This window comes from Neolamprologus multifasciatus, chromosome 19 (genome assembly GCF_963576455.1).
Source record: "Neolamprologus multifasciatus chromosome 19, fNeoMul1.2, whole genome shotgun sequence".
NCBI classification, from domain to species: Eukaryota; Metazoa; Chordata; class Actinopteri; order Cichliformes; family Cichlidae; genus Neolamprologus; species Neolamprologus multifasciatus.
Window position 1 is genome coordinate 225,404 of NC_140457.1, and position 26,574 is coordinate 251,977.

General features: G+C 51.6%; 2 protein-coding genes across 8 annotated transcripts in view; both read left to right on the forward strand.

Moving 5' to 3' along the window:
• The window catches only part of mgaa (MAX dimerization protein MGA a), a 29,063-nt gene extending 7,021 nt beyond the window's left edge, over positions 1 to 22,042 (forward strand). For 2 of the 4 annotated variants that reach the window (XM_085142452.1, XM_085142453.1), the window contains exons 2-26: positions 515 to 1,605; positions 3,369 to 5,082; positions 5,153 to 5,408; positions 5,486 to 5,602; positions 5,704 to 5,826; positions 5,934 to 6,643; positions 8,291 to 8,558; positions 8,634 to 8,776; positions 8,866 to 8,934; positions 9,019 to 9,115; positions 9,189 to 9,487; positions 9,788 to 10,090; positions 10,242 to 10,623; positions 10,711 to 10,998; positions 11,078 to 11,730; positions 12,440 to 12,562; positions 12,632 to 12,743; positions 14,813 to 14,916; positions 15,258 to 15,346; positions 15,573 to 15,675; positions 15,850 to 15,961; positions 16,070 to 16,429; positions 18,181 to 18,330; positions 18,412 to 18,519; positions 19,042 to 22,042. In XM_085142452.1, the coding sequence (XP_084998578.1) occupies positions 575 to 1,605; positions 3,369 to 5,082; positions 5,153 to 5,408; positions 5,486 to 5,602; positions 5,704 to 5,826; positions 5,934 to 6,643; positions 8,291 to 8,558; positions 8,634 to 8,776; positions 8,866 to 8,934; positions 9,019 to 9,115; positions 9,189 to 9,487; positions 9,788 to 10,090; positions 10,242 to 10,623; positions 10,711 to 10,998; positions 11,078 to 11,730; positions 12,440 to 12,562; positions 12,632 to 12,743; positions 14,813 to 14,916; positions 15,258 to 15,346; positions 15,573 to 15,675; positions 15,850 to 15,961; positions 16,070 to 16,429; positions 18,181 to 18,330; positions 18,412 to 18,519; positions 19,042 to 19,688 (8,361 nt within the window). In that variant the 5' untranslated portion in view covers positions 515 to 574 and the 3' untranslated portion in view covers positions 19,689 to 22,042. The remainder of the gene's footprint in view (positions 1 to 514; positions 1,606 to 3,368; positions 5,083 to 5,152; positions 5,409 to 5,485; positions 5,603 to 5,703; positions 5,827 to 5,933; positions 6,644 to 8,290; positions 8,559 to 8,633; positions 8,777 to 8,865; positions 8,935 to 9,018; positions 9,116 to 9,188; positions 9,488 to 9,787; positions 10,091 to 10,241; positions 10,624 to 10,710; positions 10,999 to 11,077; positions 11,731 to 12,439; positions 12,563 to 12,631; positions 12,744 to 14,812; positions 14,917 to 15,257; positions 15,347 to 15,572; positions 15,676 to 15,849; positions 15,962 to 16,069; positions 16,430 to 18,180; positions 18,331 to 18,411; positions 18,520 to 19,041) is intronic. The other 2 variants (XM_085142454.1, XM_085142455.1) reach the window with 2 other exon arrangements.
• Positions 22,043 to 22,224: 182 nt separating this feature from the next.
• The window catches only part of mapkbp1 (mitogen-activated protein kinase binding protein 1), a 29,951-nt gene continuing 25,601 nt past the window's right edge, over positions 22,225 to 26,574 (forward strand). For 2 of the 4 annotated variants that reach the window (XM_085142456.1, XM_085142457.1), the window contains exons 1-2: positions 22,225 to 22,584; positions 24,426 to 24,517. In XM_085142456.1, coding sequence (XP_084998582.1) covers positions 22,471 to 22,584; positions 24,426 to 24,517 — 206 coding nt within the window. In that variant the 5' untranslated portion in view covers positions 22,225 to 22,470. The remainder of the gene's footprint in view (positions 22,585 to 24,425; positions 24,518 to 26,574) is intronic. The other 2 variants (XM_085142458.1, XM_085142459.1) reach the window with 1 other exon arrangement.

A 26,574-nucleotide genomic window follows, 5' to 3' on the forward strand; every position in this document is an offset into this window, starting at 1 on the left:
AGTGTTTTATTCGTTCCTGAATAAATCGGTTTGGCTGAGATTAAGTTCTAGTTTTCTCACAGCTGAATAAACATCAAACAGAAAACTGATTAAACAGAAGTGTGAGACGGTCGAGTTTACTCCAGCGTCCTGTTATATTTTAGACAGCAAGGAGCAGACGGACTCTCCGTAAAACTCTGTAAAATTAAACTCCACCGAGACAGCGGTGACGCACATCAGAAGCCTACACCGTCCAATTTCACAGCCGTTTACTTCGGCCTACCCGACCTTCTGAGGAGCCGGCCCACGTAGACCGTGAAGGCCGGGTCCTCAGGAGCTAAAGTCTGTGTGAGGGTGTCTTTGATATCCTCTGCAGGGCTCACGGTCCTCACAGCTCAGCTTCGTGATGCATCCTGTGGTTCTGTGTGGAGAATTCGGGCATTAACGAAACTGTCGGATGATGTTCGAACACATCACCGGACTCTGTTTGAGCGTCGTGTGCAGCTGTTACTGACTCTGTGCTTCTTGTTTTCAGGATGCTGTCCTGACCTGTCGTGCAGATGAATAAACTCCAGGATCCTTGTTGGACCTGTTCATGGCTTCTAAGAAGAAGCAGAAAAACATGGTGTTCCATCAGGAAAGGGCGACCACCCCTGCAACAGCAACCGCTGCCAGCAGCCCCCCTTTGTCATGGTGCGTCACCCCGAAACCCGGGAAGGCGAGCGAAGGCGGGGTGGAGCGGGCCGTCAGGAGGGGCACTGAGCAGAAACATCCCGCCAGCGTGACGCCTCAGTCGGACACTCTGCCACCGGAGAACACCTGCGGGGGCATCACAGTGACCCTGGAGAACCACAGCATGTGGAACGTGTTCTTCAGATGTGGAACAGAGATGATTCTGACCGAACAAGGCAGCAGGATGTTCCCCTACTGCCGCTTCCGCATCTGCGGCCTGCAGCCGTCCAGGAGGTACGCTCTGCTGATGGACGTCCAGCCGTTAGACACCAGTCACTACAGATGGACCGGCAAGAACTGGCAGGCTGCTGGTAAAGGAGCGCGGCATGTGAAGAGTCAGCCTTTTGCTCATCTCGAGTCCCCGGCGACGGGCCAACACTGGATGCAGAGTCCGGTGTCCTTTTACAGGATGAAGCTCACGAACAACATCTCAGACGGAGACGGGAACACTATCCTGCACCCGATGCACCGCTACCTGCCGCGACTGCACGTGGTCCAGACAGACAAAGCTGCTAAAGACATAAAACTGAGTGATCCCGGTGTCATCACCTTCTCATTCCCCCAGACTGAATTCATGGCGGTCAGGGCCTATCAGAACGCTCGGTTTGTTCAGCTGAAGGTCGACTACAACCCGTTCACTAAGGGACTGAAGGAGGACGTGTCTGGTTCATGGGGAGGAAAACTGAAAGCGAGCTCTGGGGATCCGCTGCATAAACAAGGAGGATTGGCTGAGCAGGTTCCTGTGAAGGAGAGCCTGAGGTCTTTGCTGGCAAACCACAAACCTCGAGCCTCCAAAGCAGTGGAGTCCAAGCCTTCAGTGCCCGCAGACCTCAAAGACAGCTCCACTACAAGCAGAGAGCCGCCTGCTGCCGTGGCCCCCGGGCAGGTTTTGGGGTAAGACTTTGATTCTTTCTCTGTACTGAGTATCAGGTGTGTAAGAAAGGCGTGTTTCCAGCAGACTTCCTGTGTTAAGGCTCGTGTTAACCGTCGGTGTGTCGTAACCGTGCTTCCACTGACGAGCACCTCCAGAGAAATATCTGTGCCACAGCAGCTGGGGTGGGTCTGCTGGTACCATCTGAAGAGCGTGATTACCTCTGAGAAACCACCACCAGCTGCTGCTGTCCACCTCAGCCCCCTGTGTGAGCAAGCTTTAGTTTCACGCACAAACTACGACTCGATGGTGACATGAATCAATGTTTGATGGGTCTCCACCTTTGATTCCTGCTGAAAAACTGTTTGCAGAGACTTTAAATTGGTGGAGAGATGCTGCAGTTACACATGTTTATAACTAAAAGGGCCAGAGACACGAGAAAGTTCTTCAATGGGAGCAGTTTAGGGGTAACGTTTGAGTTTTGAGGGTCTTTGGTTCCCACTGAACGAAGTCTGGTTCTGATTGTCCATCAGAGTATTCAGGAGAGCGTTACACGCCGTTCCCTGATCTTTAGTGTCTTACCTTGAACACTTATTTTCTTCCATAACGACAGCACAAACCAGTCTGTGATGGTCCCAGTTACTTGCTGTAAATGTTCAGCTCTGGTTCTGGTCACACCCAGTACTTTAGCGTGTTTCCATCTCACGCTGCTGAATTATGGGATGGTTTTTGGTTTGTTTTGCTCCGGCACTCTGTGGGTATCATGGAAGCACATGACTGAATATCTGTTCATTATTTACACAGCGCCAAATCACAGCAGTCACCTCAAGGTGCTTTATATCATACAGTAGATCCTACAATAATACATACAGAGAAAAACCCAACAATCATATGACCCCCTATGAGCAGCACTTTGGCGACAGTGGGAAGGAAAAACTCCCTTTTAACAGGAAGAAACCTCCAGCAGAACCAGGCTCAGGGAGGGGCGGGGCCATCTGCTGTGATTGGTTGGGGTGAGAGAAGGAAGACAGGATAAAGACATGCTGTGGAAGAGAGACAGAGATTAATAACAGATATGATTCAATGCAGAGAGGTCTGTTAACACATAGTGAGTGAGAAAGGTGAAAAACTCAATGCATCATGGGAATGATGAACATTTATCTGCAAACTTGAGTTGCTGTGTGACCTGCAGACCTGGTTGTAGATCTAGGTCTGCAGCCAGGTGCTAACCACACCTTTGTCCGTGTTCCAGCCGTTACTCAGAGACTGCCTGGCAGGTTCTGTCCTCTTGATGTCGAGTTCTCCTCTTCACCATCAGCCAATCAGCGAACACAGCGGTTAACGGCAAATCAGACGTGTCACAGCCTCCATGATGGTGGTTGTTTGGTGCATGCAAAACTGAAGTTGGAGGAGATGTTTGTGACATCGTTACACTGCAGGAGAATCATAAAGGCTGAGGTGGCGGTCAGTTTGGGTTCTTCTATTCCCTGGAGAACCGTTCTGCATGAGTAACAGTGAATAACACCATGAAAATAAGATTAAGGGATTTTTAAATGCTTAAAAAAAGAAGAAACGGTGCTCCGAAGCCTTTACAAAGGTTTGATAAATACAACATCACAGAAAACCAGAGATCCCAATCCCCTTTGCACAGGAGGAGACTAATTTTAGCTCCATGTATGAAGCTTGATTGTAAACAGTCTCAACGAGTTTAATGCTGCAGGTTTTGATTGACCTGATAAAGAACACCGATGTCACTAATCCAATGTTTCCGTTTGCTTTGCCTCAGCAGCGTCTCACGTCCAGCTCAGAAGTTGTTCTCGGAGCTGATTCGTGAAGCTCACGTTTCGCTGCAGAGATGCAACCTGGAGCAGCTCGGCATCAGTCACAGCGCCGCTCTCAGAGCAGAGCAAACCAACACTAAGAACTCGAGTTCGAAAGCTAAAGGACGAGAAGCCCTTAAGGACAGTACATCTCTTAAAGCACCTCAAAGGAAATGTGAAATAAGGACCATTAAGGACGACGGGCAGAATTCACTGAACTGTAACGATGGCGTTGGGACGGGCGGTCCTGGTTGTGGTCGTGCTGCTCCAGAAGGATCCCAGAGCTCCTCTGAGGACTTGGAGCACCGACCTAACCCAGACGCTACAACAGAGACGGCCACAAAGACGCACAAGCGGCCGGCCCGGCTGCCTCTGCCGGCGCTCGCTCTCTTTCTGAGGCAGCACTCTAAGAAGACGAAGAACAAACCGGACTCTCTGGCGCCGGCGGCTCCTCCTGAGCGCCTGTCCGTATTGGCCAGTTCTGCTGCTGCTTTTGCACGTCCGCTTTGGGAAGGTACCGCCGGTGCAGCACATCCCTCCAAGGATCTCGGCAGCCTGAAGCCCGACCTCACGACCTCCGGATGTACAGATCCTCTAGCTGACGTGGTTTTTAATGTCTCTGGACAAACGGCGTCTCCTCAGCAGCCCGGTCCAGCTGCTGCACATCTGCTGGCTCCAAGAACTGACGACCGCTCGGCTCGCGTGTCCGAAAGCCCGGGCCCAGAGCCGAGAGGCCCAGAGCCGAGAGGCCCCGACAGCACCCAAGTGTTACCCGGCTTGAACCAGCCATTCTGCACCCTCGGGGCGTCTCTTACTACCTCTTCACCGCCTCCTGCTGCCCCTCTGCCCCTCCACACAGTGTTATGTTCTCCAAACTCACCACAAACACCACCTGAATCATCTACACCACCTTTAGACTCCCCCACCCTGAGGTCTTCGCTCCCTGACCCAGAGTGTTCGTCCTTCGGCTATGAGCCGATGTCTCCTGCGAGCTCTCCAGAACCGTTACCTCACCTGCCGGCCTCGATCGCGTTAGAGCTCGACTCCGCGGCCTCTGAAGCGCGCGACGCAGCAGGACCTCCTGGAGACTCGCAGGACACCGAAGACCCGTCTGTGTTTAAATGGCATACAGTGTTACCTCCACCCGAGTCCTTCGTAGACACCTCATTCACAACATTTCAGCCTCCACCGCAGACGTTACCTGAGGACCCTGAGCCACAGAGTCCAAACGCCTCCGTGGCTGCTCCTGATCCTCCGCCATCTTTCCCAGAGAGCGAACAGTCGCTGCCCTTCCCCGCAGAGCTTTCCCCGCTCGCCCTGCAACTGCCTCTGTCGCCAACCTTCTCGTCAATCGATGGCGACGGACTCTCTCCCACGCCTTCACTCGCTGACCTCGTGCAGTTTTTGTCCACTGATGTCGACCTCGGGATGGGGGTGGAGTTTTCGAACACCGAGGCGGCGGCTGTTCCCTGCTTACCCGTGACGGAAACGCACGAACCTTCTCAGCAGGTCCAGCCGCTCCCAGCCAGAAAACCCTGCAAGCGAAAGAAGAAGGAGGTTCGGCAGCGAAGGCTCGGCAAGAGCGAGGTGGAGCAGGCGGTGGACGCCTCCACCTACGGGAGCATGCAGCCGAACCTGGAGGAGGTGGAGGAGCAGTTATTCATCTCTTTCACTTCAAAGGTAACGTTGGATAGATGACTGATCATAAACACAGCGTGCACACTGAGGTTAACACACAGCCCTGTTTCAGGAGGCTCTGAAGCTCCACCTGGCCGACTCCTCCGACAGGCCGGCTCCACGGCCCACACCTGACGGTCAAAGAGCTGCAGACTCACCTGAGGGCGGTGACCGGTTGGACATGAGCGATGAACGAAGCTCCGACTTAAACCCGCCCAACCCCAAAGCGGAGAGTCTGGCAGAGACGATCGCTTCCTTCCAGAAGCTTCTGCTGAGAGACTTGAAGCTCATGAAGCACAGGCAGGTCATCCACCCTGTGCTGCAGGAAGGTACGATCACCTGGTTGCTGTTTGCAGGTAGAAGCTCTCAGTTCTGTCTCTCACTGCTTTTGTTCTTCTCTGTGAAGTCGGTCTGAAGATGAACCTGCTCGACCCGTCGCTCGCCATTGACCTGCAGTACCTGGGAGTCCGCCTGCCCTTCCCCCTGCCGGGCGCCAGCACAGAGCCGCTGTCGACGTCTCAAGGTGAGCATGAGCACGAAGTGTCCTGACTCACCTGGACTCACCTGTGCCTGAACACCTGAGCGCACGTTCACAGGTAACAGCTCTGTGTTCTTCTGTTTCAGGTGTTTCTGCTGCGTTTGTGTCCCGGACAGGAAAAACCACCGACGTCACTCAGATTAAAGGCTGGAGAGCGAAGTTCACGTTGTCTGAGACTCCGCCCACACCTGCAGCCAGCAGACCTGAAGGTGCTTTTCTGCGCCGTGCGCTCACAGCTGGTTATTGTTGTTTTCAGCTCGGCTCCGGCCGCGCTGGGCCATGTGCTGGTCTAACTGGTTTGTGTTGAATCCTGCAGCTGGTTCCAGTTCAGAGCCGCAGAAGAAGAACCTGTCGGCGTTCTGCAGCGACATGCTGGACGAGTATCTGGAGAGCGAGGGGAAGCTGATCGACGAGCGCGCCGCCAGCTTCTCCCAGCCGCCGGTGGAGCCGCTGGTGTACGAGCTGCCCACCAGGAGCACCAGCTACGTCCGGACCCTGGACCACGTCCTGAAGAAGCAGACCGCCGACCCCGCCTCCTCTGACCTCATCTCTGGGTTCGTTCCCCCCTCCAAGAGGCCGCGCTTCAAAGAGCCTAAACCAGGCCGGAGGAGGCAGAAAGGTTGTAAACAGAGCAAACTCAGACCAGAACCTGCAGCTGGTCCTGAACCCAGTCAGCTGGAACCTCAGCAGCCTGCGGGCCACGCCCCCTCAGCGCCGCCATCACGCCCAGATTCAAACCCCATCAAGAGGCGGAGGAGGCTCAAACCCAGGACCTCATCTCAGACCCTCAGCCCCTCCAGGGCCACAGTGCCGGTTATGTCCAGGGACCTGGCCCCGCTGGAGTCGGACTCTGAGCTGGGGGGCGGGCAGAGCGAGGACGGCAGCAGGAGTCGGCGCCAGCCGATGACCCGTGCTCTGCAGAAACAGAAGGTCCTGGAAGACGGTGCCGTGTGGGAAGGCCTGCGCCGGACCAGCATCACTACGGAGAGGGCCGCCATCGCCCTCACGTCCCTCTTCACTCAGACGGTGAGCATTCATTGGCTGCAGCATCTCCTAGAGGGCGGGGCGAAAGTGCAGCTCAGTGTAAAACAGCTGTTTGTGATGAAGGATCGTTTTAATGTTGTCTTTGGAAAATACTGCAGGAGCTGTTTAAATGATGTGAAGGGCAAACGAACAGGTGTTTATTACACACCAGTAATAACAACCACACTGTTAATAATCACAGGTGTTAAAGATAATTAGACACTATTACAAGTTACAACCAATGTTCCCGCTAAGCTGCTGGCAGGTCTCTGCGCACAGAAATAAATCTCACCTGAATTAAAATTAAAACTTTAACAACTCTGTTCTTCAGTGTGAGTCAGTGACTGGCTGCTCCTGTATGGGATCAGAACGATGCCGCCTTATCCCACAGTCCAGCCAATGATGCGATTCACATTCGTTTATACCAGTTTTTAAATTGTGTTGATCGGCCAGTAAAACCAGAGTTATGATAAAATATCTGCAATGTTTGTTTTTCTTCCTGAATACTGTCGTTGTTTATATTTACTGCAGGAAGAAACGGTAAAAACGGCGTTTTATAAGGAAAACGCTGGAAAGCCTGTGAGCAAAGACAGCCCCCCTCCAGCCTTTCCTATTGGTGGAAAAATGCACCATGTGGACCAATCAAAAAAATGATATGGCAACATGGCATTTAGTTGTTTAGGAAAGGGGGACGTTATAGGAGTGATGGCGTGTTTGAGATGTGAGAGATTTGCAATGTGTAGCGTGTTTGGGGTCTAAAGTTAGTGTGTAGTTAGTGTGTAGTGTAGTCAATAGTGTTGTTGTGTGTGTCAGAACAATGAGGCGACTGCTGAGTGTTACAGGTGTTACAGCAGTGACACATCTGCTGCTGTCAGGCCTGCAGGTATCAGGCTGTTGTTCTCCTTCATCTCATAGAGGACACAAATTATTTTTTGTGGCACAAATAATTTGTGTGGCATCAGATTTGATGCAGAACAGCTGATTGTTCTGTAAATAGTTTGAAATGTTTATTTAAAAAACGTCTTGGCTGCATTTTTAGGTAAACAGCTGCAAAACACTTTGTTACTTTTTTGAAGAAGTAACTATATAATTAATTACCCAACATTGGTCATTATTTACTGTATTTGCAGACAGTTACAGACTCTCTCCCAGACACAGACTCATCATACACTCAGAGCTTTATTAAAGAAAAGTTGTGTTTTCAAAACTGGAGTTCAAGTTATTTTAACTTCCAGTAGTGTGAACATGCTGCAGGTCAGTGGCTACATCTTTGTTTTACGTTCTCATTGTAAGTGGGCTAAAGCAGTTAATTAAAAGTAGTCTAACATAAATGCCGTAATCTGATTACTTTAATAAACCGTAACTTGGAGGATTCGATGCTGGCGTGACCACAGCGCACACGTCCACGGAGACGCTCAGTAATTACGGATTAGTGAGCAGTGGCGCTCGCGTGCCTAAAACAAACTCATCTGCGTTTATTTGAAGAACTAAAGCAGACGTGTCGACTGTGACGCTGCTGTCAACAGGAAGCACAGATGTCATGTGACAGGAAATCAGTGCAACACAAGCAAGAAAAAGACGAATGATCGTGAGGAAGTGGGCGGATTTCCACACACGTTTAGAATAAACAGGTCTGATGTTCTTCTTCAGGGTTTCGTGAGCGAGAACCCGACGGCGCCGATCCAGCTGAGCCGCAGACGAGCGCCGCCGTGTCTGAACGAGTTCTGCCGGCTGGGCTGCGTCTGCCTCGGCCTCTCCCGCGACTCCAGGGTCAGCCACTGCGGCCGGCCGGCGTGCATGTTCGGCTGCAGCTGCCTCAAACAGAAGGTCGTCCTCCTCAAGAACCTGGACGGGTCCGACTCCAGCCCCTCGCACCACGGGAGCAGCAAGAAGAAGAGGAGGATGAAGATGGCCTACGGTGAGTCTCTGCGGGTCACGGTGTAAGCGTCAGAGAAGCATAGATAAAAATAATAACCCCGTGGTCATGTCGCAGTTCTGAAGGAGGCGGACAGCGTCTCCCAGCCTGCCGCGCGGGTCCGCACTCTGTGGAGGAGGGATCCCGGGCGCTCGGATCCCGGGCGCTCGGATCCAGAGCCGGTGCGCATGCCCGAGGCGGCGCCACAGACCCGCCCTGCGGTAAGGACCTGTTTAAACGTGGACCGTAGCACTTTAAGGCCGCGCCGCACATTTATCCGCTGCACAAACTCTCGTTTCTTTGTTTCCAGAAGGTCCGAGAAGATCACCGCAGCTGCGCCAGAGTGCGAGGATACTCCAGGAAGATCCGGAAACAGAAGGTAAGCCAGCAGAGGGAGCGAGGCTCTTACTGTAGATGTTTGTTGTTCTGCTCTGATTTGTGCCATTACCTGATTCATCGACAGGGGAAACCGACTCCGTCTGTCCACCGGGAGGCAACCAAAGGCGCCGATCGGCCGAAGCCCCACAAGGTGAAGAAGCTGAAGAAGAAGCCTCCTGCAGGTGCGTTCACGCCGCTGCTCTCCGTCAGCCCTGCTGCCGTGTTTTCTGTCCTTTCATGGAGTTTCCTCTGCAGGTGAAGCCCTTCAGGCTCCGAGTCCTCCTGCTGAGCCGGCCCCGACGCCGTCGAAGCGTCTCTTCATCAGGGCCGACTTTAAGTGGAAGAGCGAGGCCGACCGCACCCTCGTGCTGATGGAGCTGTGCGAGGCGATGGCTCAGAACCGGCTGGAGCGCCCGTTCTGGATCAAGAACTTCCTCATCCATCCCACCGGCCAGTCTGTGGAAGGCAGCGGCGCCGAGCGCTGCGTCCAGTACCACGTCAAGATATCCAGATCCGCGCTGAAGCCGAGGAAATCGACAGCGCCGCGCAGACAGGTGGGCGCCGTCACAGCCTCTGTAATGGTGCATTTTCATTGATCAGTCATAAAGCTGGTAGAAATGTTTCTGATTGGTTGAGTCTGAGTTTCAGAAACAGTCCTGCCAGCTGATTGGTTAGCTGCCGGGCTGTTTCCACCAATCACAGCTGCGTTCACCTGTGAAACAAATGAGCTTTAGTTTATGTGGTCACCATTTCCTGTCATCCAGAAAATGACCGCAGCGCCTGTAACCATGGTTACGCGTGTGCCACAGTGATAAACCCGCCTGACGTGTGATGGTTGACTACGCCTCTTTCAGGTGGATGCAGCACGGATGGGCAGGAAGGCGGAGCCTCTGAAGGAACGTAACATGAAGAAGGAGCACAGAATGCAGGAGGCGGAGCCTGTGGAGGACTGGCAGAGGGAGGTGGAGGACGGTGACATCACAGAGGAGGATGGCTTCACGGACCAACAGGTGGACGATTGGCCAGAGAGCAGTGGACAGGAAGTGACGTCAGAGGCGAAGGTCAACATGGCTCTGCCTTTCCTGACGGGAATCTCGCCTGCCGGCTTCCTCTCAGCCAATAGGAAAGCGCCGGGAGGAACGGACCAGCCAATCCAGGTAAGAATGAGCTGAGCGTCTTCACGCGCTCGTCATGATGTCACCCTTAATTTCTGTGTTTGCTGACCTGTGACCTGAGCGTCACCAGCATCACGATTAAAACCCCTCACCTGCCGCTCGCCACTCACCTGACCTCCGTGTCGTCCTGCAGGTGAACGGGAAGCTCTACCCGCTGGCTAAGATCCAGCTGGGGAGGATGGGGGCGCTCCACCCGGCCAACCGGCTGGCGGCCTACCTGACGGGACGGGTGAGCTCATCCCGTCTGCAGCAGCCATCTCGGCGACCCCCCTCCTCCACCTCTGCTCGGAGGTCGGGGCCGACGCCTCTCGCCGTCTCCTCAGCTGTGGTCTCTGACCTAGCTGTGGTCTCTGACCTCGCTGTGACCTCTGACCTCGCTGTGACCTCTGACCTCGCTGCGACCACCACAGGCGCAGCGGCCACTACAGCCTCTCCCACTGTCACCACCACTGCTTCCTCTCCTGTGACCCCACCCAGAGCGGTCCCGCCGCTCACCCTCCTGACCTCCAGCACAGGTGAGCGTTTGATAGTCTGCCTTTAATCAATAAATAATCTGTTTCTGATCGATCAATAAAAGTATTGATGAATCCGTCTGTGCTCAGAGTCTCTGTCCAGCAGCTCGCCAGCGCCACCTGTTAATCCGTCTCCGGGCACAGCGACCCCTAAAGCCCCTCAGGTAGTGCTGATTAAGGTCCCGCCTTCTCCTGGGACGCTTCCTGTCGTGGCCCCTCGCCCTCCGGGCCCCGCCCCCGGGTCTCAGAGGATGCTCCTGAAGCCGGTCCAGATGGTTTCCGGCGTCCAGTTTTACCGCCGACCCGACGGGAAACTGGTCAAGCTGGTCCCCGTCAGCCAGCTGAGGGCGGCCACGCCCACTTCGCCTGCACAGACAGGTGAGTCTGCAGACCGTGGGGGTGGGCGGGGCGTATCTGAGGCTAAACTAAAATCTTGATTGTGCTTCTGTCCCTGCAGGTCCCTCCTCCTCCTCGCTCCGCCCCCCTGCAACCCACACAGTCAGACCCCAGGCTCCGCCTCTGCCCTCCTCGCCGTCCCTGAGCTCTGGCTTCCTGTCTCAGAAGGGCACCTGTACCTTTAAGATCCTCCTTGCCGACTCCAGCCTGGACCCCATCATCGTCACCTGTGCCAAAGCCCCGCCCAAGACCCCGCCCAAGGTGCTGACGGTGCCAGGCTCCTTCACCCTGCTGCAGACACACCCCTCCACCCCCCCCGTGACCCCAGTGAAGCTCCTGTCGCTCAAAGCCCCCGTGCCTCATGGCGCCGAGAAGGGCGTCGAAGCCGCAGCGGCATCTGTGGTCGCCACGGGAGCAGGGGGGCTGGTCTTCAAATGTACGCCACCTCAAATCTCACCCACCATCCAGATACCCTCAGAGGGCGATCCCACATCCCCGCTTTCGTTAGGGTCGAAGGTCATGCCCGCGCCAGGTCCTGAACCTGAGGCGGCTCGGGACCCGGAGGAGCTGGACATCATCTGCGTGGATGAGAAGCCACATGTTACCACGGAGACACAGTCGGGAGAGGTGACGTCAAGCAGCGAGACGGAGAACTCGTCAGACTTCAGAGAGTCAGAGAGCGACGACGAGAGGGCGCCGCTCGCCAACAACACGGTAGGAAGGCAAACAGGAAACACACACACATGAAGAACTCACACACTTCCTGCTCACTGATGTGTCTGTGTGTGTCTGCGTGTGTGTGTGTGTGTGTGTGTCTGTGTCTGCGTGTGTGTGTGTGTGCGTGTCTGTGTGTCTCTGTGTGTGTGTGTGTGTGTGTGTGTGTGTGTGTGTCTGCGTGTGTGTGTGTCTGCGTGTGTGTGTGTGTGTGTGTGTGTGTGTGTGTCTGCGTGTGTGTGTGTGTGTGTGTGTGTGTGTGTGTGTGTCTGCGTGTGTGTGTGTGTGTGTGTCTGTGTGTGTGTGTCTGTGTGTGTGTGTGTGTGTGTGTGTGTGTGTGTGTGTCTGCGTGTGTGTGTGTGTGTGTGTGTGTGTGTGTGTGTGTGTGTGTCTCTGTCTGTGTGTGTGTGTGTGTGTCTGCGTGTGTGTGTCTCTGTCTGTGTGTGTGTGTGTGTGTGTGTCTGTGTGTGTCTCTGTCTGTGTGTGTGTGTGTGTGTGTGTGTCTGTGTGTGTCTCTGTCTGTGTGTGTGTGTGTGTGTGTGTCTGTGTGTGTCTCTGTCTGTGTGTGTGTGTGTGTGTTTGTGTGTCTCTGTCTGTGTCTGTGTGTGTGTGTGTGTGTGTCTGTGTGTGTCTCTGTCTGTGTGTGTGTGTGTGTGTGTGTCTGTGTGTGTCTGTGTCTGCGTGTGTGTGTGTGTCTGTGTGTGTGTAGCGCCTCCTCCACACGGCGTTGGAGCGGCTGCGTCGGGTGCGGCTGCGTGAGCTGCTGGAGCGTCTGAGGAGGACGGTGGGACAGTCGGGGGAGAAGACGTCAAAGGTCGCGACGCTGAAGACGGTCAGTAAATGAACGCTCCTGATTGGTCGTGGAGAGGTGGGTGGAGGGTAACGAGTGGTCTGCTTGCAGGCGGTGGAGGTGATCCAGGAGCTGAGGAGGAAGGAGTCACAGCTGAAGAGGAAGAAGAGGAGGCTGAGGAGGAGGCGGGACGAGTACCTGTGGAGCATCGCGCCGTCAGCAGGTGAGAAAGACTCAGGTGGGTCATGTGACCTGGTTATTGGGAACGTCAGCAGAAAGCGATGTCACGTTCACGCAGGAATTATAGAGCTTAGGGGGCGTGGCCAGGACGTGCTCTACAGCCAATCATGTGAAGATTAATCAATAATCCCGATAATGAATGAATAGTTTAGTGCGCCAGAGGTCAGCTGACAGCCGCTGGACTTGGACGTGGCTGGGGGCGTCGCCTAATGACTGACGAAGGATGTGATGCTGTGTGCGCCCTCGCACCTGTAAACACATGATCAATGAAACTGCGGTTAGCACGACCACATGACAGATTAGCATCGTGTGTTATCAAAGTGTTCAGGTGTGAGACGGTCCTCAGGGCGGCGCTACAGGACGCCTCTGACACAGTCAGGCAGCTGACACAACGACGCTGTGATGATGCCGACGACGATGATGCCGACGATGAATCTGTGGCGTGGTGAACCGCTGCTGTGTACTCTGGCGAGTAGTCGTTCGGTTCTCTGATCGTCCCGGAGCGTCTGACAGCGAGCAGGCGGACGTCGCCTCCAGCGTGTGTTTTTTAAACTCTACTGAGAAACTGCAAGGCTGTCCGATTGGCCTCCCTGCTGCTGCGGAGCCTGGGGCGGTCTGCTTGCCTCCACCCCGGAGGGAAGGGTAACATCTCTTGGGTCTGGGTGCCGTTTCCATCTCTGGGGGTGAGGATACCTGGACCCGGGATATAGAGTATGTTTGGGGAGTGTGATTGTGTGTACATGTCCATTTACGTTTATTCCTGCGTTGGGTGAGCGCTGAGTGTTTGTATATGTGTGCATGAGGGTGGGAATGCATGTCTGTGTCTGTGTGTGCCTGTTTGTCTGTGTCTATATGTCAGGTCGGGTCTTAGACTTCACCTCTCTGGGAACTCCAAGGCCCTCCAAAGTGTGGAGGCCTATCTCCCCTCACCACACTCCCTGCCGGTGACTGATGCCCTCAGGGGTCGGTGCGTTGGTGGTTCTTGGTGTCCGGGGCTGGGCGCTCAGGTATGTACCAGCTCACTCCCGGTGACTACTTGGCGGGGCCTGGCGCCTGCTGCTCGGTCAGGCCTCTTCCGGGGCGCGGGGGGCCCTCGGGCCTCCGGCCTCTGTGCCTGCGGCTCGGTTCACTCTGGCACAGCTGGCTGCCGGCAGAGCCGGCGGGCACGCCGGTGCAGCCCCCTCTAGCTTCTGCCCGGTGGCTACTGGGTGACCCCTCATCTGGGGATCCTCAGCCCTTCCCATGAAGGTGGCACGGATGCCCCTCCGGTGGTCCTCCTTGGGCTCTTGCACTCTGGGGCCTCTGGATGTCTGGGGCCTGGATCTCCTCCATGCCTGCTTCATGCCCTGGGGGACGGGGCTATGGCTCTCTACATCCTCTAGCAGACCATTACATGGGGAAACCATTTGAATACAAGCGCGCCGATCCACACAGGTGTGCACATGGGTGTTCACTATTCGTAGACTTAAATCACACCTTTCTTGGCTGCTACTTCAAAGCACATTGTGCGCTGTCTGTCCTGCGTGCTGCACAACAACATTCAATATTTAGTATTTACTGCTGTTTTCACTTAGCTAGATTAATGCGATGGTGTTGTGTATAGTATGTTGCATTGTTTTGTTTTGTTTTTTGCTTGTTTTCTATTCTTTTTCTCTCAACAGGTGATCCCGGAGATATTTTTTCTTCCCCCCTTTCTCACTGTCCCTCTCCCCTTCTGTTTTTCTTTTCCTTCCTCTTTCTTTCTCCCTTTCCTATCCCTCACTCATGTCTGTCCCGTCTGTAACAACTGAAAATAAAATAAATAATAAAAACAAAGGTCGATCAAATGGACCAATACGGCAATGCCATGATGATCCATTTGGCAAAATAAATCCATTGGGTATCCTTGTTGGTCTTCAGACAACAATTCTGACGGCTAAAGAACCAAATGGGACAGGCGGAAAAAAAAAAAAAAAAAAAAAAAAAAAAAAAAAAAAGAGAAACTGCGAGGCAGGCATGCGATGACTTCCTGTTTGAGGACGCGTCTCTGACTCGTGTGTCTGCTTCTTTTAGATCCGATCAAACCAACAGCAGCAGTGATGGCGGCGGCGGCGCCTTTGGATGAGCCGACAGTTATCTCATCAGATGAAGAACGAGTGGTTGTCACGGACAGCGATGTAAGAAACCATCTTTAGCTCCTGACCACAGGAAGCTCCCTAAGTGTTTATTTTTTCAAAATAAAAGCACAGCTTTACAGGGAATCATTTATGTTTATAATATAAACTTAATTTATATGAAAAAGAAGCAGCAGGAAGTGAGACTAGGATTAAACCCTGGGATTAAATGTGACCTGATCAGGTAAAGAAAAGTTCAGAATAAAGTTTGATGAGATTTAAAATGAAGATTTTAAAAACGAGCATCAGGTGGGATTAACTGTCACCGTGGTTACAAAGAGCTTTGATTATTGATTGGTTGAACTTAGGCCGTGCCTCACCCAAGGCGTCTGTGTTTGTGCCAGGTGGAGCAGGAAGGTGATGAAGGTTGGGGCGTTGCCATGGAGACGGTGGGAGTGAACAGTTGGCTGGCGAGGAAGAGGAGGAGCTCAGAGTAAGAACCTTCCAGAGGAGGGTTGTCCTCGGCTCTCCGGGGTCACCTGACTCCAAAAAACTACAGCAGAGAAAAAGGGGGCGGGGCTAAAACCAAATATGAAACAGCAGCCACTGTGAGGACGCTGCCCCACGGTGGTGGAAGTTGTAACTGCTCACCTGGTGGAGGTCAAAGGAAGTGTCGGTTAGGGGGCAGAGCCGTGTTTAAAGTCTCTTCATGTTTTCAGGCTGAAGGAGGTGACAGCTCCTCGCGCCGGCTCCGCCCTCCTCGCAGCTCTCAGATCGGCCACGAGCAGCGCAGACTCTCCTCAGGAGCTACTGCTGGAGCAGGTAACCAGGAAACACCTGTAAATCATCAGAGGCGCTCTGAGCTCCTCCTCTGATCAGGAACCTCCCGGGTTTCCTTCAGCTTCTCGCTGATCACTGCGATTTAAATGCAGGGGGAGGGGCTTCATCCGCTGATGAAGACGAGCCTGACGTTTTCTGTGCTTTTCTGTGTTCGAGGCTCGACGCGAGATCGAGGCGCTGCAGTCGGAGATGGAGGACCTGAAGAGTCTGAGGACGAGTCTGACGCAGCAGAGGGACGGACACGTCAGGGACATCTGCAGCAGAACAGGTGAGGCGTAGGTGAAGCTGAAAACGACCACACGGCCTCGAAGCCCACAGGAGATCTGCCTGCTCATCTGGAGGCGGAGCTCTAACCCGTTGGTGTGTTTGGCTGCAGGTAAGAGCGAGCAGAGGATCCTGAGGAAGCTGCAGCAGCTTTCGTCCGAGCAGGAGAGGCGGCAAGTACCCAATCAGGTCACAGCAGGGGGCGGGACTTCTGCTCCTCCACCTGCAGGCAGCGATGCGTGTGGAGCAGGTGACGAGGTCGACAACATTATCGCGACGACAGCAGCCCAACAGAAGTCTACAGATGCCCCTCCTACTTCTGTTTCTGCCCCACCCACTCCTACACCTGTCCAAGTGTCATCGGCCCACAATGCACCTGTGGACACGAAGCGTTCGAGGACTATTCCGAACATCCTGTCTCGCAGTAAGACTCAGGCTCCGCCTCCATCTGTGATCACAAAGGCCGCAGAAGGTGAGACCAAGAGCTGTGAGCTCCTAATGAAAGAGTAATCTGTGGAGTAATCTGTGGAGTAATCGAGTAATCTGTGGAGTAATCGAGTAATCTGTGGAGTTATCGAGTAATCTGTGGAGTAATCGACTGAGTAATGCAAATATCTGTGACTGTGTTTGTGAAATACTCAGGTTTAAGTTTTTAAAGGAAATGTTTTCTTAAGTGAAAAATGAATAATGTAAGATCCAGTCAAAGGTCAAAGGTCAGGTAACAGGAGGCAGGCTTCTGACCTGATGTCGCTCATTGTGATTGGTTTGTGGAAAAAGCTTCTGTTTTTATATTTTTAAATAGTAACGTAATTTAGTAAACCGTGTTTTTGTCTTGTTTCACGTTTAAACGCCGAACGCGGTGCGTTTGAGATTTTACGGATCTGAAGTGTAGCCTCCATAAACGCTGAGCGCTCGTCCTCAACAAGCCGCCTGGAAAACAACGAGCTGCTGACACGAAGCGACGAGTAACAAACAGTTTGTGGGTTCGTCCGTTGTCACGGTTTATTGTCCGCGCTCGCACACTTGTCAGGATGTCAGCTGGGACGACATCAGCGCTCAGCTGCGTGACGTAAAACGCTATTTTATGATGTCATTGCATATTCAGGACAAGTGTGCGATTTGAGCTGTAAGCACGCTGACAAATGCAGTGATGTGATTGGTCAGATCTGTTTATGTGAAACAGCACGATAAGGCGCCTTAAGACAAACCGCTGTTGCCTTGAGTGTGTGGAGACACTCCTACCTGCTGTGAGTGTGACTGTGAAGCTTTACAAATACAGAACATTTGTTCTCTGTTCAATTGTGTCCTCTAACGGCGGCCATCGCGCCGCGTTCCCTCAGAAACTCTTTACTTGTTTTAGGTCGTCTTCGTGCTTCCTCCACGTGCGCACCATCGACTCATTAATGCCGAATCGTCGCGCAGCTGCTCTGTTTCCATTTTCTACTCTGATTGCTCTGAGTTTAAAATCCGCTTCGTAAGCGCGTCTCTTCGCGGGTGCCATGTTGAGGTCGTACACACACAACACGGTGATGTTGAGTTGAAGCACAGTACGTATCACTCTGCGAGGCTCCTGGCGACGGTAACCGTAACGCTCCGAGGAGTGGCACTACATTTGAGAATGAGCATCGTGTGGCCATAAAATCGGGTCGAGGTCAGTGAGCACAAACCAAAATTCATACATAAGGCGAGCTGTCGATTTTTGTGACGACTCAAGATTTTACCTGCAGTGCGGTAAATACGGTACCATAAGTTCGTCCTGCGTTATTATGCGTCGCTGTGAACGGCTGCATTAAGAAAAGGTGAGTCTCACCCGGGGGTGCTGACATGTAAACAGGGCGGCTGCTGTCGGCTATTCAATAGAATAGAGTAGAATAGAATAGGCCTTTATTGTCGTTGTACATGTACAACAGAATTATGGGTGCTGCACGCCGGCTGTGCCGGAGCAGACGAGAGGAAAGCCCCCAGTGTGTGACCCGAGTGACGAGGTGTGTGTGACCCGAGTGACGAGGTCGCCGTGACCCGAGTGACGAGGTCGCCGTGACCCGAGTGACGAGGTCGCCGTGACCCGAGTGACGAGGTCGCCGTGACCCGAGTGACGAGGTCGCCGTGACCCGAGTGACCAGGTCGCCGTTGAAGCAAAGACTCGACAGATCGTTAAATGAAAACTAATTATTTTTAAGTTTTCAGATTAAACTTCCTGTTTTGCTTCACCTGTTCGCCCAGGTAATCCTCCAGGTGACCCGTCGTCCTTTCAGAGTCTCGTTCCAGCTGATCTTCTCTCTGTGGTCGGGGCGCCGTTACCCAGGCAACCAGTCCTGACCCTGAATGCCGTGAGAGCGGGTTCGATGTTGCTGCAGCCGGCGCCGTCTCCAGGTACGGACACGTGGAGCCCGAACGCTCTCTGGTTGGCCGTGCTTTTATTTAGAAACTCAGATGTTTCTGTTTCGTCTGCAGGCTTGACCTCAGTCACCCTAAACATTCCCACTCTGACCAGTCAGCACATCCACCTCACCCCACTGCTCTGCCCACCGGCCAGGCCCCTCGCCGTCACCAACCTGACAGGTAACAACACTCTCCGCCTCGGTTTGTCCTCGAGGCCAAAAACATTCTTGGATATCATTTATGCAGCAGCTGCTCTAATGAGCGGTTGTGCTGGCGCCGCCTGTTCGTATCTGTGAAACACGGCGTGAAGACAAGTCACGCAGGTTTTAAACACGAGTGTGAAAAATTCAATCACTCAGCAGCGGCGCTAAGAGGACGATAGCGGCGACCTGTCCAACAGCTCTGATCTTGCTGTGACGCCGCATACAGACCGCAACGCTTCGCCCCGAATATCTCGTAACAGGAAGCAGCTTACCGTGAACCGCTGCCCTTTGCACCTAGCTCACACTTCTCTCTCTCTAAGCTCCACCCACATTCACACAGCATTGGTAAGCTCCTCCTCCTTCCGGGTCGGACTCATTAGCATCTGTCAGATGAACAAATGAAACCAAAAACCTTCAGAGAAATACAAAAACGTTGTTATTGTGACGGCATGTGATTGGTTGATTGGCCGATCAGCTGATCATCTGTTTACTCTTCCAGGCTCCAGCCTCAGCGGCGTGTTGAAACTCATTCAGACCAACACGCAACAGCAGGCTCCGCCTCCAACCCATCAGCTGCTCCCTGGTCTTCCGGCTCCGCCTCTAGAGGTCTGCGATGCTTCATCTGAGTCCTCAGATCGAATCGTACACCAGGACCAGACTCCGCCCCTCGGTGAGGTCAGACCTGCATCCTGGTCGTATGACAGCCAAACAGAGGAGAGAGAGGCGGAGCCTGAGAGCAGGGGCGAGAACAAGAGCCTGCCGTCGCTCCTCGATGAGTTGGTCTTCCTTAATCAGCAGGTGGGAAAACACCAGGACGCTGCAGCGGTGGATGGCGCTGACGAGGAGGGACACACCCACAGCCCCTGGATGCTGCAGCTGGACTCAGACTCTGACACAGATGGGGTTGGGCCTAACCTCGATACAGAAACCAGGTTGACCACTCCAGGCAGTCCTAAAGGAGGCGTGCTGGCCCCGCCCCCTCTGCTGCAGATGAAGGTGGGCGGAGCCAAAGTGGCAAGCCCAGGCAACATGGAAAGAGAGGGCACAGTGGCAGGGGGAGAAGAGGGGCAAGGGCACGGGGGCGTGGCCTGGAGGCCGATGCCGAGGCTGGTTCCTCTGGGATTAAGAGGAAACGCCCCCAGCTGACATCACACCGCAGAAATAATGATGTCACAGCAGCTGCACCTTCCTGGTTGGGTCCTGATGGGAAAAAAAGAAAAGCATGACTGATTGTGGCGCTTCCATGGTAACAATCAGTTATCGTTTGGGGATTACTAAGGATCAATATTCAGGTATTGATTGGTTTGGAACAGGGCGACAGTGTCCTGGTTTTCCGACGCGCTGACCGGAAAAAACGCAGACGCTGCTTCTGAAAAATATGGAAGTGCCTTAAACCTGCGTTCTACCTGACAGCCACCAGGGGGCAACACTGCAGTTCTGTCCTATAGAAGTCTGCGGCACCACGCTGCTCTGACCTCTGACCTCTGTACACGCTTCATGCTGAGTTCATGTATCTCAATCATGTCTTTCAAAATGGAGGATCAGCTGTGGTGTTTTGTTGATTACTCATTGGCTAATGACTCGTCAGTCACGGGTCAGACCCGCCCCTCCTCCTCGCAGCCAAGATTGTGGGGATTTCAGTTTTTAAAAATGTCTGTTGAACCTGTCACACCTGTCTTTGAAAGAGTTTCTGTAGCATCCTGTTTTCAGTGGCTGCATTCAGAGAAACTTGATGGCGTGCTGAGGAAGAAGAAGCGCTGTCGCCACAGAATGTTCTGATGTTGCGTTCAAATGTCTTCCTGTTTGTATCGGTGCCAGGTGAGCCGAGAGACGCCTTCACAGGTTGCAAGTTCGTGTCTGAGAGTGGCGTCCACGTCACACAGAGAGCGCATTCGGGCTACTCGCCTCCAAACGTTCAAACTTTATTCTGAAGGTCCAGCTATTGTTTCCTGCTTTTATTTTTTTATTTAAAGGAACTTTGTGAAAGCTGTCAGTGTCTCACCAGGTGGAATGTTTCAGTTTCTTCATGTTTTGCAGGAAAAACGCAGTCATCAGGGGACTCACCTGGACTCACCTTTTCTTTTTCTTAATGACTTTCTACATGTTTACCTCAGCTGTCCTAACAGCTGGAAGGAAAACAGGTACCAATAAAAGTTAAATATTTGAGTCTGCATCCTACCTTTATTCAACAAAAGATTCCCAGGTGTGTTTGATGAGTTTCTCACCTGAAACTTTCAAGTTAAAGCTGAGTTTTCTGAGAGTTTTCTGAGAGTACCTGAACACATCATCCAGCACACGAGGAAAAATTAATATTCAGTAAAAAAAGTTTCTATCCAGATGACAGTTGTTTTGAGTTTCTGATTTAAAGTGTTTGATTTATTTTGGCTCACCATCGATTTTTATGGCGTCATTACAGGTAAGTTATGGCTAATATACACTGTTGGGGAGTAATGGAATACATGTACCGCCGTTACGTATTTAAAATACAAAATATGAGTAACTGTATTCCGTTACAGTTACCGTTTAAAAAGGTGGTATTTAGAATACAGTTACTTTGTTGAAATAAATGGATTACACGGCAGTACTTCCCTGTTTCATATTGTGGCGGGTCAGGACTGTTTGGGTTTTGTTTGACAGCTACGTTCTGTTGTTCCAGCGGCAGCGTTACGGTTGCCATGGTTACAGGGTGACGCTCTCTCTCTCTGCGTGTTTCCTGGGTGAGAGAGGCCTTTTTGTTGTTGTTGTGCTAAGCTAACAGGCAGAATGCTACAGGTATAGCTCTAAAGAATGTAGCATCATGGGCAGTGTAGTCCGTGCTGCAGGGAGAATGGACTGCCATACACGTTATGTGTCTGTGAGCGAGGGAGGGAGAAAAAGGAAAAGTACGAGCTGTCATCGAGCAGAAACGGGAGCTGGAAGCATGTAAATATAATAATAACCACTGCAGCCAAGAAGAGAGCCTGACGAGCCCAGTTGTAAGTAAGCTATTAAGACTCGACTGTACACCGTGTTCGTGTTTTCCTCCAAAAACAATAAGTTCTGTTGGAGCAGCCTTTCAACGCCTCTCTCTGTCTCTGCTAGCAAAGTTGACCCAGACAACAAAGTAAAGCTAGTTTTCAGCTACGAGCCGACACAGAACCCACCGTATTAGCCAGAGGTCCCTTTACTAGGGTTCGGAGCCGCGGACCTTCAGTAACAGTAATAAATCACAGCAATAGTACATTCATGTAGTTGTAAACAGCATGATAATATATTAAGTAATCCAAAGTATTCAGAATACGTTACTCTCATTGAGTAACGTAACGGAATACGTTACAGAATACATTTTGGGGCATGTATTCTGTAACACTGCTAATATAGAAAAAAAAGAAGCTGCGGTTAGTGTCCGGTGCCGCTGAGAGGCGCCTATGCTCTGCGCTAACAGTGAAGACGCGTCATCCGACTTCTGACACGCGACACCGGAAGATGACTGTCAAAGTAAAAGCACCGCATCTAAAGAATTTAACAACTTTCGAAAGAAAAATCTTGTTTCATGTCAATAAAAGTAAGTGATCAGTAAATCCTTATTTTGAGGCATTGCTGTGTTAAATCTGAAGTAATGTCCAAGCTAAATGAGCTAATGATAACAGCTGTGATTGGACTGTAGCGTCTAAATTATTTGAGAGAACGAGGTTTATTTTGAAAGGTGTGACCGGAGGTGCGGGTGTCGCGTGCGGCGTTGACACTAACGGATCGCCGCTCGGCTCAGTCCGGTCCCGGTCGTCCCGTTTCCTCGCTGCGGCGGAGGACTACGATGCGGAACGGCCCAGACCAGCGCAGAACCGAACCAGGACCGTGCTCACGGAACACCCGGTGCGGCCCGGCTCTGAAGGCATGGCGGCGCAGAGCAGCCGCTGAGAGCCGCAGCTAGCCGGCGGCTAACGGCGCGATGGCCGCGGACGGAACGATCCGCAGCCGCATCAGGAGCCTGCTGCGCTCCCCGTCCATCAAACTGCGGCGGAGCGGCACCGGCGCGCGGCACAGGCGCGAGCTCAGCGACAAGGTGCGCGCGAAAGACACACACACGGAACCTATTGTGTTTCTGCTGGAGTCTGGTGCTTTTATTGTTTAAATTGTTTAAATTGTTTCTAACTGATAACTAGAGCTTATTCTAACTGACATTTACTGTCGTCTGTTTTTATTGAATTTTTAAAATTGATTGTTTAAAATTCAGCATTTTTATTTTCTCATCATTGCTGTTATCGGCGCAAAACACACACCTGAACTGGTCTGTGTGGAAAATAAGGACCCTCCCTGATGACCTTTCCTCTGATGGTCCTCATAAAGACCTTTGATTGGTCCTCATTTTGTTCTCAGATGCCAAACACTGTGCTAAACAGGCTCTGTTTCTGCAGATGTCCTCACTTTGTTCTCACTGTATGGAGCCGTCTTTGGTTCAAAGTGCCTCCTCCTCCTCCCGCTCCTCCTCCTGCTCCTTTGTAAATATGGTCCTTGCTGTCTGAAAGCATTTTTGTGCACCAAACCATCCTGAATCACAAGATTTGTGCTGTAGACTTGTGCGCTGCTGTATTTTAAAGCCAGTAAAACCAGTCTCAGTTTGCAGATCTCAGCTGGTTTTTGAACCTGGATAACCTCCGCACGTCTCGTCTCAGAGGAGGTCCTGGACTCGACTGACACTCGCATTGTGAGAACCTGTCTGTCCCGTCCAGCTGGTCTATCGCCTGCGGGGGCCCCTTCATCTGTTAGCAGCTTCACTTCCCACAATCCTTTGTGTGCCTGTTGATTTACCGGGACACGCCCCACCTGTTCTGGTCATGTTGTGGGAACGCATACTTGTTCACACAACTGCATTGTGGGGACTTTGCCGTTTGTCCCCATTGAAACGGAGAGCAGAGACTCAGCAGTGAGGCTGTTTGTGCTCCTTGGAGACGATCTTTGTTATGGGGACATTCAGCCCAGTTCGGGCTTCACATTAGAATCGTGTCGTGTTAAAGCAGTGGTGTCCAGGCTGAGCTCAGCGGCCCTTTCAGAGGCTGATTAGTATTAGTAAAGTTTACTGGATGGATGCACGCACATCGATGGCGTTTAATGGAAGACTAAAAGTTTCTGAGCACAGGCAGGAGTGAGGAGCAGTTGTAGATGAACTGAAATGACACATTAAAACAATATGAGCTCAAACCGAAAGACCGTGGCAGCTTTGAGCCACTCGGATGCGAAAGCTCAGACGACTGACGCAGCGCCTCACTGTTCCTGAGTAGTTTCTCCTGAATCGCCATTCAGAGGCAAAGAAAATCACTACTTGCCCGGCGAGCGGCGTCCTGCAGACTCGTCTGATGATTCATCCTCGTGGTTTCCTTTAATCTGATTGGACGGTTTGGAGGAAAGCGTTCGTGCTGAGCTGAGAGGGCCAAAAACTGTGAAATCATGAATAGAGTTTGGTGCAGGGGGAGGGGAGTCATGTGAGGAGGACACACACACACACACACACACACACACACACACACACACTCTCTGTGCTGTTAGTTTAGCATCTGGCCGCTCAGCAGTCAGACTGAGCAGCAGGACATTTTCTGGCAGCATGGAGGCAGAAGTAAGTGTGTGTGTGTGTGTGTGAGAGAGAGAGAGAGACTCGGTCTCTGTGCATTGACGCTGGCGCTCCTCTCTGACCTCTGACCTGTCAGTGATCAGTGATCAATAATCTGATCATGAAGGCTCTCTGCAGAGCAGTGCTGCTTTTGTTCTTTGTGTGTGTCCCACAGCATCATGTGAGCTGTAGTGTTTAAATCAGCAGGTGGGGCCTCGCGGCGCCGTCACTCCTGTGAAAGAAAGATCAACACGAACACATTCACAGGAGTTAACCACATTCTGACCTTTGCCCTTCAGGTGACCTTGGAGAAGGTTCTGGGAATCACAGCACCGGGGAACCGAGCGCTGGCCTGCGACCCCCGGAGTGGACTGGTGGCGTATCCGGCAGGGTGAGAGAGAGCACTGAGGGCTGATGGGAAAACGCTGACTTTAGTTATGCCAAATTTGGGTTTTTTTCTGTCACAGCTGATGATGATGAAATGATATGATGATGGTAGTCATGGCGATGGCTGACCTGACGAAGATGAGGTCATATACAATAGAAAAGAATAGAATAGCGCTTTAAGCCCTCGGAGAGGTCCCCTCAGGAAAACAGTTCACGTGTGTTTTTTTACCGGGTTGATGTCGTCCATCCTCCACCCTCCTGCCTCTCCTCCACGTCTCTCCGTTGTACAGTTGGCTGTCTCGGGGTACAAAGGAAGAGGAGGAGGAGGAGCCAGCCTGATCAGGCTGTTCCTCCAGCTGGTATTACTGGTGTGTTTCAAATGACTCCATAATAAATACAAGCATCACACTGCTCATTCTTATTGCGTATTTATGAACGTTTATCAAACATGATGTAAAAATCTACATTTGAAAATATTCAGTCAGCCATCAACATGACAGCTGAGAAACGCAGATGCACGTCGTTGTTCCTGCTCCAGGTGCAGGAGTCACGTTTCCGAGTGACGGGTGGTGCTGCCTCCGCCACCTGGCCCCGGATAAACGGAGGAAGATGGATGTTATTATCTGTCTTACTCAGGAAGCCTGCAGTGTAGTGATGGGATTTCCGGCTCTTTTTAGAGATCCGGCTCTTTCGGCTCGGCTCACTAAAAAGAGCCGGCTCTTTCGGCTCCGAACCGGCTCTTCAGGTTGTTTTGTTGCTTTAATTATTTAATCATTAACAATAATATAAAATTATGCAGAAAAGGAATTACTAATGTAAAAAAAGTGGTTTTATTTATATATGTTTATATATGGCCCCTAGAGACAAAGCACGTACAAACTCTAAAGCATATACAAACTCCAAAAAGCACGTACAAACTCCAAAACACATTTCTAGCGTTTACTGAACTTCCAAAACAGAGCTACCCAGATCACTTAAATTACACAATTGAAAGCATGTGTGTATTGTTTGTGTATTTATAGACAAGCACTCATATTTATTAAAATAATTTTTTAAAAAAAGTTCATTTACCTGTTACTACCACACACCAAATCCGGTTGTTGATACTTCCTGGCTTGTGTAGCCACTAGGTAACAAAAGCTCAACACTGCCCCCTAGAAACCTGGAGCACTTCTGTTGTCATTTGTACGTGTTTTGGAGTTTGTACGTGCTTCTGAGTTTTTACGTGTTTTGGAGTTTGTACGTGCTTCTGAGTTTTTACGTGTTTTGGAGTTTGTACGTGCTTCTGAGTTTTTACGTGTTTTGGAGTTTGTACGTGCTTCTGAGTTTTTACGTGTTTTGGAGTTTGTACGCGCTTCTGAGTTTTTACGTGTTTTGGAGTTTTTACGCGTTTTGGAGTTTGTACATGCTTAGGAGTTTGTACGTGTTTTGGAGTTTGTACGTGTTTTGGAGTTTGTACGTGTTTTGGAGTTTTTACGTGTTTTGGAGTTTGTACGTGTTTTGGAGTTTGTACGTGCTTTGTCTCTAAGGTCCACCATAAATATACTTTATTTATTCACTCCACATAAAATGTAATAAATAAATCATATAATACAAAAAACAACTATTTACATTTTAAACTTTTAACTATTTAAATTTTCAGCTTTTTCCTTTTAAACAAATTTAACGTGAAACAACACAAAACACTGCAAACCACAACACAATTAAATATAAATTAAAATATTAAAACAAAAAGAAGATGCACATTCTCTGTCATATGGGCCTGCATGATTTCTGAATCCTTTATCATCTGCAACTGAAAATAGTGGATGATTACTATACCTTTCTAATGTGACGTTGTTGTCCCTCGCTCTCTTTCTCTCTGGCTCTGCTCCTGTGCTACTGCCAGTGTAACTAACGCCCCTCCCCCCTCTGCCCAGCGCAAAGTACAGGCAGCGCATGCGGAGTTTAGCGGAAAAAAGGGTGAGAGAAAGAAAAAAAAAACCAAAAAAAAAAAAACCTCACGGCTCCCAATAAGGAGCCGGCTCGCGTCGTTCACTTCAAAGAGCCGACTCTAAGAGC